Source organism: Molothrus aeneus, chromosome 6 (assembly GCF_037042795.1).
Source record: "Molothrus aeneus isolate 106 chromosome 6, BPBGC_Maene_1.0, whole genome shotgun sequence".
Taxonomy (NCBI): Eukaryota; Metazoa; Chordata; class Aves; order Passeriformes; family Icteridae; genus Molothrus; species Molothrus aeneus.
In genome coordinates this window covers 24,589,351-24,603,675 of record NC_089651.1, presented here as the reverse complement: position 1 = coordinate 24,603,675, position 14,325 = coordinate 24,589,351, and the positions used below count along the sequence as shown (strand labels likewise).

General features: G+C 54.5%; 2 protein-coding genes across 2 annotated transcripts; both read right to left on the bottom strand.

Moving 5' to 3' along the window:
• Nucleotides 1-119: 119 nt before the first annotated feature.
• FREY1 (Frey regulator of sperm-oocyte fusion 1) lies at nt 120-696 on the bottom strand. Its single transcript, XM_066551186.1, has 3 exons — nt 629-696; nt 359-426; nt 120-256 (listed from the first exon to the last, which is right to left on the bottom strand). Exons 1-3 carry the CDS (start codon nt 694-696, stop codon nt 120-122), a joined length of 273 nt encoding a protein of 90 aa, XP_066407283.1.
• A 1,114-nt stretch (nt 697-1,810) lies between these two features.
• On the bottom strand, nt 1,811-8,670 carry PEX16 (peroxisomal biogenesis factor 16). Its single transcript, XM_066552789.1, has 11 exons — nt 8,496-8,670; nt 8,331-8,366; nt 8,029-8,105; nt 6,624-6,757; nt 6,212-6,318; nt 5,660-5,740; nt 4,543-4,695; nt 4,144-4,216; nt 3,741-3,860; nt 3,467-3,531; nt 1,811-2,334 (listed from the first exon to the last, which is right to left on the bottom strand). Exons 1-11 carry the CDS (start codon nt 8,668-8,670, stop codon nt 2,276-2,278), a joined length of 1,080 nt encoding a protein of 359 aa, XP_066408886.1. The 3' UTR covers nt 1,811-2,275.
• Nucleotides 8,671-14,325: the final 5,655 nt, after the last annotated feature.

Genomic DNA, 14,325 nt, shown 5'->3' with positions numbered 1-14,325 from the left:
AAGAGCCCTGGCTGCACTCCTGAGAGGCCAGAGATCATATGATGGCCCAAAGGGCCTTCTGGCAGCTGTTGCTCCAGCCCTCACCTGGGGGGCTGTGGTGGGCATGAGGGCACGCTGGCTCACAGGCGCCCATCCTCGTAGTACTCCAGCAGGTCCAGCCCGTCACGCTTGCTTTTGCGGGCTCTGCGCAGCTCCGCTGGCCGCGCCGGGGCCGCCCGCGTCCTGAAGCCAGGCTGCTTGGGCTTGATGCCGTAATCTGCGGGGGCAGGAGAGGCTGGGCTCAGCTCCAGGACGACCACCCACCTGGAGGGGTGAGTGCATGGAAAGGGGCTTCAGAGGGGCAAGGAGAGCGCTGTACCATCCACCAGGCCGAAGTGCTTCTGTGGAAGCTCCAGGGGAGCAGAGAAATCCTCAGGAACTGAGTAGCTGTTCCTACAGAGGAAAACAAGGACCAGGAGTGAGCCAAGGTCCTACACCACTTACCCAGGCTGGCAGAAGAGCTCCCACGGTCTGCATCTTCCAACCAGTCTGGCCAGCTCTTGAGGCCAGGTGCCACAAGTCCCAGCCCATGTCAGGGGCCCTGCAGGTACTGGGGCAGGGAGGAGGAGAAGGAGTGAAGTGCCATCACCTCTGGTGTGCAGGCCGTGGGAGGGCAGCCCCCAGCAGCAGGGCGAGGAGCAGCAGGCAGCACAGCATGGTGCACACTGACCGGTTCCACTGGTTCCATAGCAAGGTCACAGAGGAGCCACCCTGGTTGCCCAGGACACCTGCTGGGTTGGGCAGGGGACTTGGCCCCTCCCAGCTACTGCTGCTGTCCCTTCCTACCTTGTCCCCTTCAGGTCCTGGGCTGCCTCTGCCTGGGCCCTGCCAGCTGCTGAGCCTTCACTGTTCTGGTGTGTGTCCCTCCATACAGTCAGAGCTCCAGGGCTGTCTCTGTCCCTCAGCACCTGCTTGTGCCTTCCTCTCAAAACCTCCAAAAGCAGACCCTTGCATCTCATCCTGGTACCACTGTGTCCCAGGAGACAACAGTTCAGCATCTTCCTCTGCTATAAGACTGAGCAAAGGGAGTACAATTCCTTGGTCATGGCTTTCCTGTGCTGCTGTTACCATGTTGCAGGGCCTTGCCAGCTGAGGTGGCAACACACCCTCACACTGGCGATGTCCTGTTGTCCCCAGCTGCGGTGGCCCATGAGGGATGTGTGTGTGGAACTGCATTTCCAGTGCTGGGTGCTGAGGCAAGAAGGCTGTGACCCCTGCATCCTGAGAAGCCCTTAGGGATGGTTCAGGTAGGAATGCTCCTGATACCCACTTGGGGACACACTTACTACCCATACAGCTGACTGTGGGGCAGGGAGTCTCCACAGAAGTTCTCTGTGCAGACTGATGCCTCAACTGTCCCCTCATTAGAAGAGACACAGGCCTGTCCTAGGCCCTTTAAATGCAACAGCAGATTTGCTGAATTAATCACTTTTCCTCTGCCCTTGGCCAAGCCCTGGCTGGCAGCCATTCTGCAAACCCTTTTAACACACATTAGGTGCTAGGAAAGCAGCCTGCACACTGCAGCTCTGTGGACCCCCAGGGGAACCCCAGGACTCTGGGGACTGAGGCAGGCACTGGGAATTACAGAGGCTGTAGTCATCAGCTGAGCAACATGTGGGTCCCTGACTGACACAGGCCAGAGCAAAAGGCTTCTAAGGGACAGAGTACCCCAGGGTAGACAACTGCAAAAGCTGCTGTTTCTGACAGAGAGACCTGCTGGCACCCAGAGACAAGGGATCCCATGCAAAGAGGCAGAGGCTCTTCAGCCCAGTTCTCTCCATTCAGTCAGTTTATTTGACAGACAAGTCTGCTCCAAGCAGATGGGCCAGGCATGGCCAACACAAGCAGGTTGTGGGTCAACCTCAGCGCCATGACATGTGAGACAGTGCTCTCCCAAAATCCACTACGCTGCCTGGCTTTGTTATAGCGCAGCTGTACAAAAGAAGAAAAATCAAGTGCTTCAAAAAAGAAGTTGCCCCATCACCATCACTACAGCCACAGAATGGTCCAGAGAAATAGGTGGCCAGGGTCTCCCTACACATTTAGTGTCCATCATTCATGCCTTGATCTGTTAAAAAATTGCATACAACCCCCTCCCTGCTCTGCAGAACAGGAACTTCTCATTTATGATTTAACTGAAAATTAGACATTATCAACATCCCTCCCCCAGCCTGCTTGCACTCCTTAGGAATGTCCAGCCATGATTTTAGCAGAGAATAATCGTCTTCTTTTCTTATCAGCCCCAGTTATAGAAATAGATTTTCTGCCAAGCAGGCAAGTAATCCATCAGTGGCCCTGAAACAAGAGAACAGAGAGATCATACATGTAGAAAGGCAACAATTTAAAGCAGTGTGTCTATGGGGTATATCCCCCACTTCTCATTATGATCCAAACAACCCCAAATCTCCACTTACACAACTCAGATGAACCCAAGAATTCTATTCTGCCAAGATGTAAGGCAACACTGCAATGTGGTGCCAGAGATCAGAGCAGGACCAAGAGGGGTGTGAAACATGGTCAACACAGCCATGGTGTGGGACACCAACCATTCCCTCAGAGCTGACATGTTCAAACTGCAGTGGGAAAGGGGATCTGCAATGTGCAAGGGGAAAACCCACATGCAGAGAGTCAGGAGAACACTGCTGTGACAGGGAAGAAGGAAGATAACGCAGCAATAGTGAGCAGGTGCAAACAGAAGCATCTGCTGTAGAGTGAAAATGCTTACGTTGCACAGGGCTTAATGCAGGCTCCAAAGCCTCTCTGAAACACTAACTGGAGGAAGTGGCTCCTGAGCTAGCCAGCTTTGTGACCTCCCCAAAGAAAGGGCAATCCCATGATGCCAGGCTGATGTAATGTCATATCACTGCCATGAATCACTCCACAAAAGGATTAACATCATCAGGGGAAGAGTGGAGAGAAATGAAACGCTGGCCTATAATAAAGGGATCCTCTGGTGAAGAACTAGAACACAGACCTGGTTTGGCCCTTTGATTTACAGTCAGTTTCTGCCTGGTTCAAGACTTCTACACACTCATTTACCCCTCATGTCCACACTGTAGACTAGGGATCAAGGAAAAGAGCTCAGAACAGGGCTGCAAAGCTGGGGCCGTGGTGTACCAGCTGAGGTACAGAAAGGATGCCCAGAAGAACAGGCCTAGGTGGCAGACAGTGAGCTCTGCAGCCTCAGGGCACATAGAGGTTTACTACTGTCATCAAGCCAGGAAGGAATCAATCTTTTCCTTCAGCATTTAAAAATTACTCAGGCATCAACAACTGCTCTAGTGCTAACCTCTCTAAGGACTTCCCAGCTCCTTCCCCAGATTGGAAACCAATTGACAAATGTTCCTAACTGCCCTCATTTTTCTTCACCAGGCAGAAATGGGGATATAAATAAATAAATGGGGATGTAACAGTGGGACCCACTTACGTGTGATGAAGCCAACTCCAGGCACATAATCAGCCAACAAGCGCAGAAGAAGGAGGATCCTGCCCCTAGAAAGGGAGAGAATATGAACAAGTCCAGCCGGACATCTCTTGCCCCAGCTGTTGAGCACACAAACAGCAATGGCAGCTGTTAGACAAGGGCTCAGATTAACCTGGTCACAGGCACCCACACATCTCCAGATCTACTCACCCAGTCCCCTGACGCTACCACAGTTAAAAGGGAAATTTTCAACAAAAGCCCATCAAGGGCCCCTTACTCTGAGTATCGGTCATAGAAAGGAGATCTCAGCAGGTAGTACAGCAGTAGGATCGTGCGTCGCCTCAGCTCCGCCCGCTCTCGCCTGTTCAGGTCTTTCAGATCACTCAGCAAACTCAGACTGGAAGAGGAGGGCAGAGAGCTAAGTCACAGCAAAAGCAGTCAGCAGGGAAAACAAAGGGGGCTTCTAAAGTCCTCCACTCTCAGCTCCACGCAGAGCAGCCCGCACCAGCTCAGAACAAAGAGCACTGTAAGTGTTGTAGAAGATGTGTCAATCTCCAAGCTAAAGACCATCCCGGGTGCATATTTCTCTCAGTAGGGCCTGCCCAGGACTGGGAACAGGGAAGTGTGATGCCCAGCCACCACCAAACCGAGCACCTAGAAAGACTGTTCATCAGACTGACCTCGAGATGTCCAGGACTGCTGAGAGGAGCCAGGGCTTCCATGATCTCTGGCCCCATACTCCTAGACTCAGTACTAGGAACACACAGTCAAGGAATGAAAAGATGAGAGATTCCTAACAAGAGGCACACAGAGAAGTGATCCCCTGCATACCCACAAAATTCTGCCAAATGCAGGCGAATACACCCGGAGGCAGGGCTGGAGGCCCGGGGGAAAAGGGCTGGAGGACTTGCACCCACAGCTCCAGTGGCTGAGGCCAGTCACCAAAGTGTAAGAACGGGAAGAGACCCGGGTCCCGTGCCCAAGCAGAGCCGCTCCCTGCCCAGCACCCGGGCCGAGCCCGCAGCACCCTCTGCTGGCACCGCGAGTGCCGGGAGCCCGCACGGAGAAGGGCAGGATACGGTGGAGCAGGGGGCGGGTAATGTAGATGGATTCTGCGATGGTTTCTTGGAGACCCAGAGGAGTGGGAGGCTGGTTGATCTCCTCCGTTCTTCGGCTCTGCGACTCCTCCCTCTGCTGGGGGGACCCCCAGTGCCGGGACTGCAGGGACGGGGCTGAAGGAAGCAGGTCTGGTTACTAGCACAAATAAAAGCTTTGTCCGAGCTGGAAACTACGTATCACATGACTGCTAGCTCACTCCACCTAGCCCTGGAGCCCTTCACCTCCCCCCGCCGGCTGGATGGGAGAAGAATCAGAGAAAGGTAAAACTCCTGCATTGACATAGAACAGTTTAATAATTGAAATAAAAATGATAACAATTTTAACAGTAATGAAAAGGAAGACAACAAAACCCAAGAAACACAAGTGATATACAACCACTCACCATCCCCAGAGTGATGCCCATCCCATTCCCAAACAGTGATTTGCCCCTCCCAGCCAGTGCCCCCAGTTTATACAGTGGGCATGAGGTTCTTGGCATGGAAGATCCCTTTGGCCAGTTCAGATCACCCATCCTGGCCATGCTCCCTCCCAGCTTTTTGCGCATCTCCTCACTAGCAGAACCCAGGAAGCTGAAAAGTCTTTTACTTAGAGTAACTGCTACTTCTCAACAACCTACAGTATCAGTTATAACAATATTATCAACATTAGTCTCATACTAAACCCAAAACTCAGCACCATACCAGTTAGCAGGAAAAAAACTAATTCTATCCCAGCCGAAACCAGGACACCTTCCTATCATGTTTCCCTGCTTTCTGCACTGTGAAGGTGTGAAAGGGGAAAGCCTGAAGAGGTACTTGTAAGATCCATGCTCCTCAAAACATAACCATGATGAAGAGCTGTCTCTGTTGCACAGCTCACTTGGGAAAACACAATTTAGTGCTAGCCTTGCAGCATGTCTCTGGTTGCTTTGATACGCCCACCTATCCACAGTGGGCCCAGATATGAGGCCCTTTGAGTGGCCTTTATATGTCCCATTTTTATGTCCCAAGGTTCTACCCTCTACTGCTCACATCCATGCCATCCATGAAGACACAGAGCAGGAACAGCTCAGGCTGAAAAACAGGCTCAGTCACTTACTGCTCTGTAGAGAGCGCACAACACGGCTGGAACGCCTGCCAACATAGGTCTGATCCTTCCCTGAGGAGTTGTCTTCCATGCCTGCAGAAGGAAACAGCCACAGGAGTCAGGCTTCAAAGCTTCATACCTCAGAGCTGCCACCAAGAAGAGCAGATTGAAAGGCTGATTTAGTGCAAACTGGACAATTCTGCAGGGGCTAACAGTAGGCAGAGGGTGAAAAGGTAAATCTGCCTGACATTGCGCAGGTCTCGGGCCTCTTTCCTCATCACTAGACCAGAGCACATACAGCCTGACTCATGGTTCAGCCAGATATTCACAGCTTGGACTTCTCCATCCCCTCCTTCCAGGATGGTCCAGATATTGGACAACCCTGCCACTAAGCTAACTCGTCCTCTGCAAAGGGTGAAAAGTTGAACACAGCTCAGCCTTGAGTACAGACACCTTATGGTTCCATGTGCTGCACAAGCCACTGCTCTCATGAGTAATTCTAGCAGGACAAGACATGTGGCTCAGCAAGGCACCAGGCCAATGATGACAACACCATGGGCTCACCTTGAGGGTGGAGAGGCTGTTGCTTCTCCCTGTTCAGTGGCACAATGGGAGGAGACATCTGGATGCCAGCTTTGTACCACAGCAGGAGCAGGAGCCGAAGGATGGCTCTGTGAACAGACATGTGGAAGTCTTCAATACCAGACTATGGAGCTGGGTTCCTGTTACACTGGACTGATGGCTTCCACAGAAGAGGGAAACACTCGGGTCTCCTCAGAGCAAATGGCAAGGTGAGAGGTCTAAGTGCTCCCTTCTGTGGCACAGAGTCCAGTACACCATGGGGCTCCAAATTCCCCCAGCCTCAGGGAGTGGCAGCTCAGTCCTGTGTGGGATTTTTTCCAGGGTACTATGGAGTGCCCTTCAGGTCCCCTTTCCGAGCGCACACTGCCCCTTCCCCTCTGCCCACAGCACTTACTTAGCCAGCTGGATGAGGACAATGATGGTCCACCGGCCCATCTCCCCCCACACCCTGGCTGTCCCCATCTCTGCAAAGACCTCCACGCATTCTAGTACACTCAGCCAGGTCAGCAGCTTCTGCTGGGGCAGCGACTGCAAAACACAGAGGGGAGGAAGGGGACAGGATGCAGGTTCTGCTTGGGAGTTAAAGAGGGCAGAAACACAGCCCAGTCTGGTGGGACCCTCAGAAATAAGCACCAGATGGCCTTGGAAGTCACAACTCCAGAAAAAAAAAAGCAATGTCTCCACTGTGGCTGGAGCCTACACACAAGCCCACTTATCTACGTCCAAGTAGGGGCAGACTGCCACATCACACATCACAGTTACCGCTCCAAAAATAGGGAGAACATCACATCTGTGTTTTATATTGCCTCTACCCCAACTGACACAACAGGACAGCCTCCTGGGTTGTGGCACTGTGCCTGAGCTGCACAGCAAAACCCTCCCCTCCCCCTCATCCCAGAGCTGAGACACAAGACAACCTCCTCTCTGGACAGAGCTGATGAGGGAGCGTACTTGAAGTAGAGGGAAGGGAACCCAGAGTCCACAGCCACATCAGAGTGAATGTTGACTGAACACAGCATCAGACTAGATTTCAGGCATGAACCCCAGGACAGTGGGTCCTCTTCCAGTCTAGGTCTCTGCTATCCACGTGGGAACTTATTACTGCTGTCAACCACAGGGTTTGATTCACTGAAAAGCATCAATAAAGACAATACAGCTGGAATTCTATTCAATTTTAACCAGGGAAGCAAGTCTTGTGCATTTCTGTTTGTTACACACCTCTTGCTCCATTCAGGGAGCTGCCAACACCCAAGCCACACAATGGGCAGGTTTGTAACAGAAGAACCTTGTCTGGAAAAAAACAACCTCTTCCCCATTCCCCAAAGGGTTTAGGAATGCTGGGAGCCAGCCTGGGGCTCATGCAAGATAGACATAGTAGCAAGCCGCTTACATTTGTTTTACTCAACACAGTACCCTACCCAAAGGAAGAGTCTCATAGATGGAATCAAGAGCTTCAGTGCTCCAGAGCCACTGCTGTGTAAACAGCAACGGTTTATTCATCAACACCTCTACCTAGTTCAAGTTCTGAGCTTCTCAAAAAAGCCTGTGAAGCTTCTGGTGCAAGTCAGGGCCTGATTTCTGTGGTCCAGGGAGTGCTCTGGCCACACCTTCAAGCCAGGAGCTAAAGGACAGGGCTGCTATTTTAGTTGCATTCAGAGGTTGCCTCTGGCTTCTCCATACCTGACCACAAAGAGAGGCCTTAGCAAAGACCTGTTAAGTTTCTACAGACATTCGCTGAAAGCTCCTGCAAGGAAGAAAGCCTATGTCCCAAATCCTCCTCCCACATGCTCCAGCCTTACCACTGGCAGGCTTTCCTGCAGGTCCTTTCGGAGAATCCAGTCATTTAACAGCACTAGGAGGTTGGAGGCAGAGTACACTGGAAAAGGAAGAGAACAACGCAGAATGGATGCACAGGAAGCAAGCCAAACCGGCCCTGCTGTGTCTGTCCGCGACAAGGGATGAGGGAAGGAGGGTAGCAGGATATGCAGACTCCTCCCAGGAGCTGCCCGAGAATGCATGGACAAGAGCAGGGCCCGGGGAGCAAGACCCGCATGCACCCGGGTAAGGGCACAGCACCGGCCCCGACCCGCTGCCCACCTACCCAGCTCCGACAGCGCGTGCGAGTCCGAGAAGCGACCTGCAAAGGGAAGAGAGCGGCTACAGCGAGCGCCCGGAGCCGGGGGAGCTCCCGCTCCCCGCTGGGTCCCGGTGCCCGCGGCCCCCCGGCCGGAGGGACGAAGGCTCGCCCGCCCCCCCGCTCCCGCACCTGGCAGCAGGTAGGAGAGTCCCCGCACGGTGCCCTCCAGCTGGGCCGTGGCGGCCGGGTGCCGCCTCACGTACTCCTGGTAGCGCTGGCACAGCAGGCGCAGCCGCCACACCGGGCCGGCTCCGCGGGCACGGGCCGAGGCACGGGCCGAGGCCGCCGCCGCCGCCGCCGCCATGGTGCCGGTGCCGCCGCCGCCGCCGCCGCGCTGCTTCCGGGGCCGCCCCCGCCGCGCCCCGCCCCGAGCAGCCGAGCCGGGCCGAGCGCCGAGCGGGCGATGGGCGGCGGGGCGGGGGTTTGAAGGAGCGGCGGCGGCGGCGGCGGCGGCGGCGGCGGCGGCGGCGGCAGCCGCCGGGCAGGTAAGGCGGGCTGGGGGTGTCCCGAGCGGGGACGCAGTTGCCGCCGGGTGGGGAGCTGGGGTGCGCTCAGTTTTGGGGCGCCCCGGGAAGGAGTCGTTCCTGGAGCCTTGCGGGGGTCTGCCCACGCGTGGGTCTGGCGCTCCGCGGCACGGCTGGGGCGGTGTGCGGGTTACCGGCCGCCCGTCGGGGGCTGCTCGGTGTAGCTGCCGGGGCTGGCTACGGCACCGGTAAAAAGTTCCCGGTGGCGCTGGGGAATGAGAGCGGGCGCCGTGAGCGGTGTTTGCCCCTTCGTCACCCGCCGGGGAGCGGCGTGCGGCGACCCCCGTCCCAGCCGGGGGCTCCCATGGATACTCGGGTCGCTGCTTGCCCGGCAGTGGGGAGCCTCGCTCCGCACCTGGCGAGGGCTCTGCGTGGGGAAGGGTGAGGTGTGAGCGAGGAGGCAGGGACAGCCCCGCTCCGCTCGGGGCTGAACGGCCCGTGCCCACTCGCTGCCTGCGGAGCAGGGGAGGTGGTGCCCTGGGGACACGGAAAGGTCGGGGGACCTCGGGGACAGGGCTTTCATCCTCGTGTCTGTGCGTGACAGTGTCTGTCCCCGTCCGGGGCCGGGGGGACCGGAGCAGGGAGCAGAAGGGCGGTGGCCGGGTCGGGCCGTACAGTGGGGGCTCTCCCGGAGCCCAGGGGCGGCCCCGCAGCGCTCAGTGTTTGCCGCACTAGCACGGGTGTCCCCGTGGCAGGCGGCAGGAGCCGCGGGGCCCGCCTGCCTGCAGCCTGTTGCAGAAGTGGCTCCAGCCTGTGCCCGCTGCCGCGACCTTCCTCCCGCCGTGCCGTGCCCTGCCCCGGCTCTGCCTCCCGCTCAGCCCAGGCTGCCGGCCAGCGCCCCTGCCCGCAGCCGGGCCTGGCTCCGCACGCTGCCCGGGGCAAAGATCGGCGATGCCCGTGGGCGAGGAGGCGCTTCGTGGCCTCTCGGGTGCGCACAGAGCTGGGCCGAGCCACCCCTCCTTCCTCCTGTCCGGTTACCTCCGCACAATGGGCACAGTGTGTGCCTGCGGCTTCCTCGGCGGGAATTACAGTTGCATGGGCAGGCACTTTATCCTTCCTGATCTCTCCTCTTCCCCCGAGGGTTTGTTTTCCAGCAGGCTGAGTTCAAAAAGGGCACGAGATACCGCTGGCAGCAGTCTGGCGCTAAACAAACCTTTATAGTCAGAATCACATGGATTAGACCCAACTTTCCTTTCACATGCAGTGGTACCTGCGAGTTTCTCTGAATTTCACGGTGGCTGGGCTGCTACTGTAAGTGCGAAGGCGGGTGAGATAGCACCCGAAGCCTGTGACAGAGGTTTCCAGCACAGCTTACTGGGGTAGGTGTGTGCTGCTGGTGACTCTAGGGGCATATCCAGTGCAGACTGCCAGAGCCGCTCTCCTTCAAGGAGATGCTCTAGCTCTGCCAGACAGCAATCTGAGAGCTGGCTGCCTAGGAGACTGCCAAAGACACCTTGTCTTCAGCCAGAGGTGAAGCTTGATGCACAAGGTCCTTGGGCTGCTCTGAACAGCACAGCTAGATTCTGCCCCTGAGTAAGAAGCATTTTGGTAGATGCTTCCTCTTCACCCCTTGCCCCCAGACTGTCCCACCAACTGTCATGTCCCCTTTTGTTCATCTCCTGCTTGCAGCAAGTGAGTTTGGAGGACAGTTTGAATAGCATCATGCTGCCTTTTTATGGTAAGTTGCAAGGGAGCACTGTAGGATGGGCGGCTTCTCAGAGCAGCAGCAAGTCCGTGGGACTGGGCGAGACTTAAATTGCCTTGGCTTATGGTGCCCACGGTGTGTGTGGCAGCAGGAGGTGAAAGGCTGGGTTGAGGGAAAAATTTCTCTCTTGACTGTGCCCAGAATGATCTAGGAGCAACTCTCTTTAGTGCTCACTGCCAGTCTGGGTGCTGAGGGCTTGTGCTTACTGAAAATCCACTGGCTGTAATCCACCGAGGCCAAATAGTTCCAATGCTCTGATGATGAGGGGTGCAGGCTCAGCACTAACGGTAAGAAAAGAAGCAAACCAAAAAAAAAAAGCAAATGTTCTGCCAGCCCATCTGTGGGTACAGTGCTGAAGTCCAGCTTTCTTGGCTGCCAGTGTCTTGCTGTTTGCTCAGATCCATGAGACCATGCCATTTCTGGGAAGCCTGACTTCAGGCACAGCACTGCCACGGGTATAAGGCAGCTCATCCTAAGTAAGCCTCAAACACGTCTTTCAGAGTGCTGGGGTGAGGATGTTTTTGTACAGGGTTGGAGCTGGGGAGCAGAATGTGGGAGGACACACTCAGTATCCTGATGCTTGGCTGTGTCTTGGGAGATGGGTATTTGGGGTGGGAAGTGGATATTCTCCCCAATGTTGTCTTCCTGCTGACCTTCCCCTGCCAGAAGGGAAGTGGCCTGGCAGTATGAGGTCGGGGATGTGGGTCTTGTTGGCTGTGGTTGAAAGTGAGCAGTTGTGATGAAGAATGAGATGGCCCTTCTGGCCCTGCCTGGGCATGCCTTCCTGCCCTCCTCAGCTCTCACACCATGGTCTGGCTGTGTATTTTCTTTGCTTCTGGATGAGCTCAGCCAATACTTTGGGATAGATATGGATAAATTATTACTTGCTCCAAATAACCTGTAGATGGAGGCATGTTCAGGGAGTATTTTAGTCCCTTTTACATGAACCCTGCCTAGAATGGAAGGCCTTGTTCACTCATGATATCCCACTGGAGGCCAACACCCTTTGAGAGAGCTCCAAATCTCTGTCCAAATGAGGAGACAAGGGCAATGAAGCACACATGCTCTGAGCATAGCAATGCTGGTGGTGGTGGCTTGTACTTCTGATCTTGGAAAGCCCTCCTGGGGTCTGGAAAGGCAACAGCTGGCAGGGGAAGCTGGTGGTGTAGTACCTGAGTTCCTGAAGTGTTGCTGAGAGGTCTGTCACTTTAAGCAGTAGTCTGATGGGAAGGGAAACACAGGTCAAACAAGCTTAAGGGGCCTTTTAATGTGTGCTTTGACTTGGAGGCATTTTGTTGCTGTTTTCTGTCAGGGTGCTCCTGCCCTTCCTAGCTTAGCTCAGACTTGGCATCTCTGGAGAAAGACTCTTTTTGGCTTCCCAGGAGGAACAACATGTCTGGCAATGTGTGCAGAGCCCTGCTGCGAGATACTGACTGCCTCCTGCCTCCAGATGCCTTTTCCAGAAAGCCATTTAGAGCCACAGATTGTTACTTGGATAACTCCCTTCCCTGATTCATTAGCAATGTGTAGTCTCTCCTGTAATACTCAAATCTGCCTGTGCCAAAGGCTGAAAGGGAGAGGCCATGTCTTTTAATAACCATGTGATGCAGTTGGAAAAAACTTTTGGACACATAGTTCTCTGGTGGCCTGAGTTGATGGAAACAGTCCAAGGGAGAGATACAGCTGGGTCCTGAGGGAGAGGGCACTGCAACTCCCTTTGGGTGTATGATGAGTAACTGCTTGTGGTTTCTGACCTTTCCTTCCCCCAGCATCACCCTAAGCTCCCCTGACCCCACCTGGAGAAGGCAGCAGACCTTGAGATTGGTCCCAGCACACTGCAGATCTTGCAGGTCCTGTGTGTGGTGCTGTGTAATAACTGCTGGTGGCTGGGTTGTGGCCACGTGATGTGGGCTCCATCCTGGATATGAGGCTCCTGCCATGTGCAAATGGGAACTCTGCTGTCCCAGAGATGCTGTGGTGGATCCCAGGGGACAGTGCTGCTGTGTGGCAGGCACATATCTGGGTCTCCCCACTCAGTATTATCTCTGCTGAAGGGGCCTTTGCTTTTTGAGCTCTTTGTTGTTGATAGCACTCAGTGTTGCTGTCAGCAGCTTCTGCTTCCTAGCCCAGGTGGAGGGACTTGGCTCTTACCTGCTGAACTGTTCCCTGGAAATATAAAACTCTGGTAGCACCTGGGCAAGGGCTGTGGGGTGTATGGCAGAAGGGTTTGGCACTATGGTTCTGTGCCTGCTGCTGCAGAATATCCATCTCCTGAGTTTCCCCTCTTAGATCCCTTTGGTCTGAGGTGGGAGCTGACCGATCAGGACAAGCAGAGTGGGGATGATGGAGGAGACAGATGTCTGTTTACTGACATGTGCTGTAGGGTCCATACATGTCCTCTCTCACTGGCTGCCACCTTGTAGTCAGAATCTGAGGGAGGCTCAAAAAGCAGAAGTTTTGTTGGGCCTTGTTGCTGAAGAAGGGTTTTGCTGAGCACTGCAGTGCTGTACTTCCCTCTTAGAATCGCTGGATTTCACTGTTCAGGTAGCAGCTGTTGTTACTATTTTTTATTTCCAGCCCTTGTTGGGATTGATGTCACCTCCCTTCTGTCATACTGTACTGTGCCAGACTGGTCTGGGGTTTGCTGTGGCTAGAGGGGTGCAGGAATGCAGCACACTGCACACTTGTTTCTCTGTTTGGCCTTTTAAAACAGGTGGGACAGATCAGACCCATGCTTTTACTAGGTTTTTACCTGCTTTTAAGGTCCTGCTCCTGCTGCATGTTAAAGCAATGATGTGTGGATAGAGGGTCTTTAAAACAAAATTCCCAGTTCTTCTCCAATTCCTTTGCCCCAGCATATTAGTATGTCTGCACTTCTTTTTGGGGCTTTTGCCTGATAATGAGCTAAGAACCTGTCTAGCCTCCTGGGAGAAGGGCTTATCCATTTCATCCTGCAGTGGTGGAATGTGTGTGCCCAACTCTGTGGGAGTTGGAGGAAAGGAGTGCACTGGAAAGATCCCAGCAGAGGAAGAGGATTTCCTCTGAGGAGGAGTAACATGTGCAGACTGCTGTGCTCTCTTCAGCACAAGTTGCGTGTGTGATGTTTTTTGCCTGTTTTCTCTCTCCTCTGCCTTTACTCCTTCTCTCTCCCTATATGCACCTATTGGGATAGGCTCTCTTAGCTGCCATTATGGGGCTGCCCAAAGCATGTCATGGGGTCTCAAGTTACTGGACAAGATAGTTAATCCCTTTATTGCCTCACAAGTTAGACACTTGCTGCTGCTATCGTGTTTGGGAGGGGGCCAGAGAACTTGCATCCCTCCCTCAGCTCCTGATGCCGCTGAAGGATTGGTGTGAGGACTCACATGGTGGCTGTGGCTTTGCCAGCAATTCTGGGCACATGTGTACAGTCCTCCTTGCATGAGTGGGGAACTTGCAAATGACAGTGCAGTGAACTGGGACAGGGAATATGCAGCATGCAGGTAGTCATCCTCCCCTGGGCTGTCTGGGTAGCCTTGGGTGACACTGAGCCATGCTTTGTGGCAGGCTGGAGGATAGGGGCAGGACCAAGGTGTTGGGTGCTCTTATCTGTGACTCTCGGATGTGCAGGGGCCTGTCCTCAGAGCTCTCTTATGCAGTAGCTCTTCATGTGACTGTCTTTTGGGTTTCAGGTGACAGGAAGCTCCAAAACTCTCAAGTACAGCTGAGATGTCTGATCTGCCCTTCAAGT

Coding starts and splice junctions, on each gene's coding strand:
- PEX16 (XM_066552789.1), bottom strand. CDS start 8,670: ATGGCGGCGGCGGCGGCGGCGGCCTCGGCCCGTGCCTCGGCCCGTGCC. Junction 6,758..8,028: donor TGCAGGAAAGCCTGCCAGTG/GTAAGGCTGGAG, acceptor TGTGTTTTGCAG/TCGCTGCCCCAGCAGAAGCT. Junction 3,532..3,740: donor TTCTATGACCGATACTCAGA/GTAAGGGGCCCT, acceptor CTCCCTTTCTAG/GGGCAGGATCCTCCTTCTTC.
- FREY1 (XM_066551186.1), bottom strand. CDS start 696: ATGCTGTGCTGCCTGCTGCTCCTCGCCCTGCTGCTGGGGGCTGCCCTC. Junction 427..628: donor CCACGGCCTGCACACCAGAG/GTGATGGCACTT, acceptor CTGTAGGAACAG/CTACTCAGTTCCTGAGGATT. Junction 257..358: donor GCACTTCGGCCTGGTGGATG/GTACAGCGCTCT, acceptor CTGCCCCCGCAG/ATTACGGCATCAAGCCCAAG.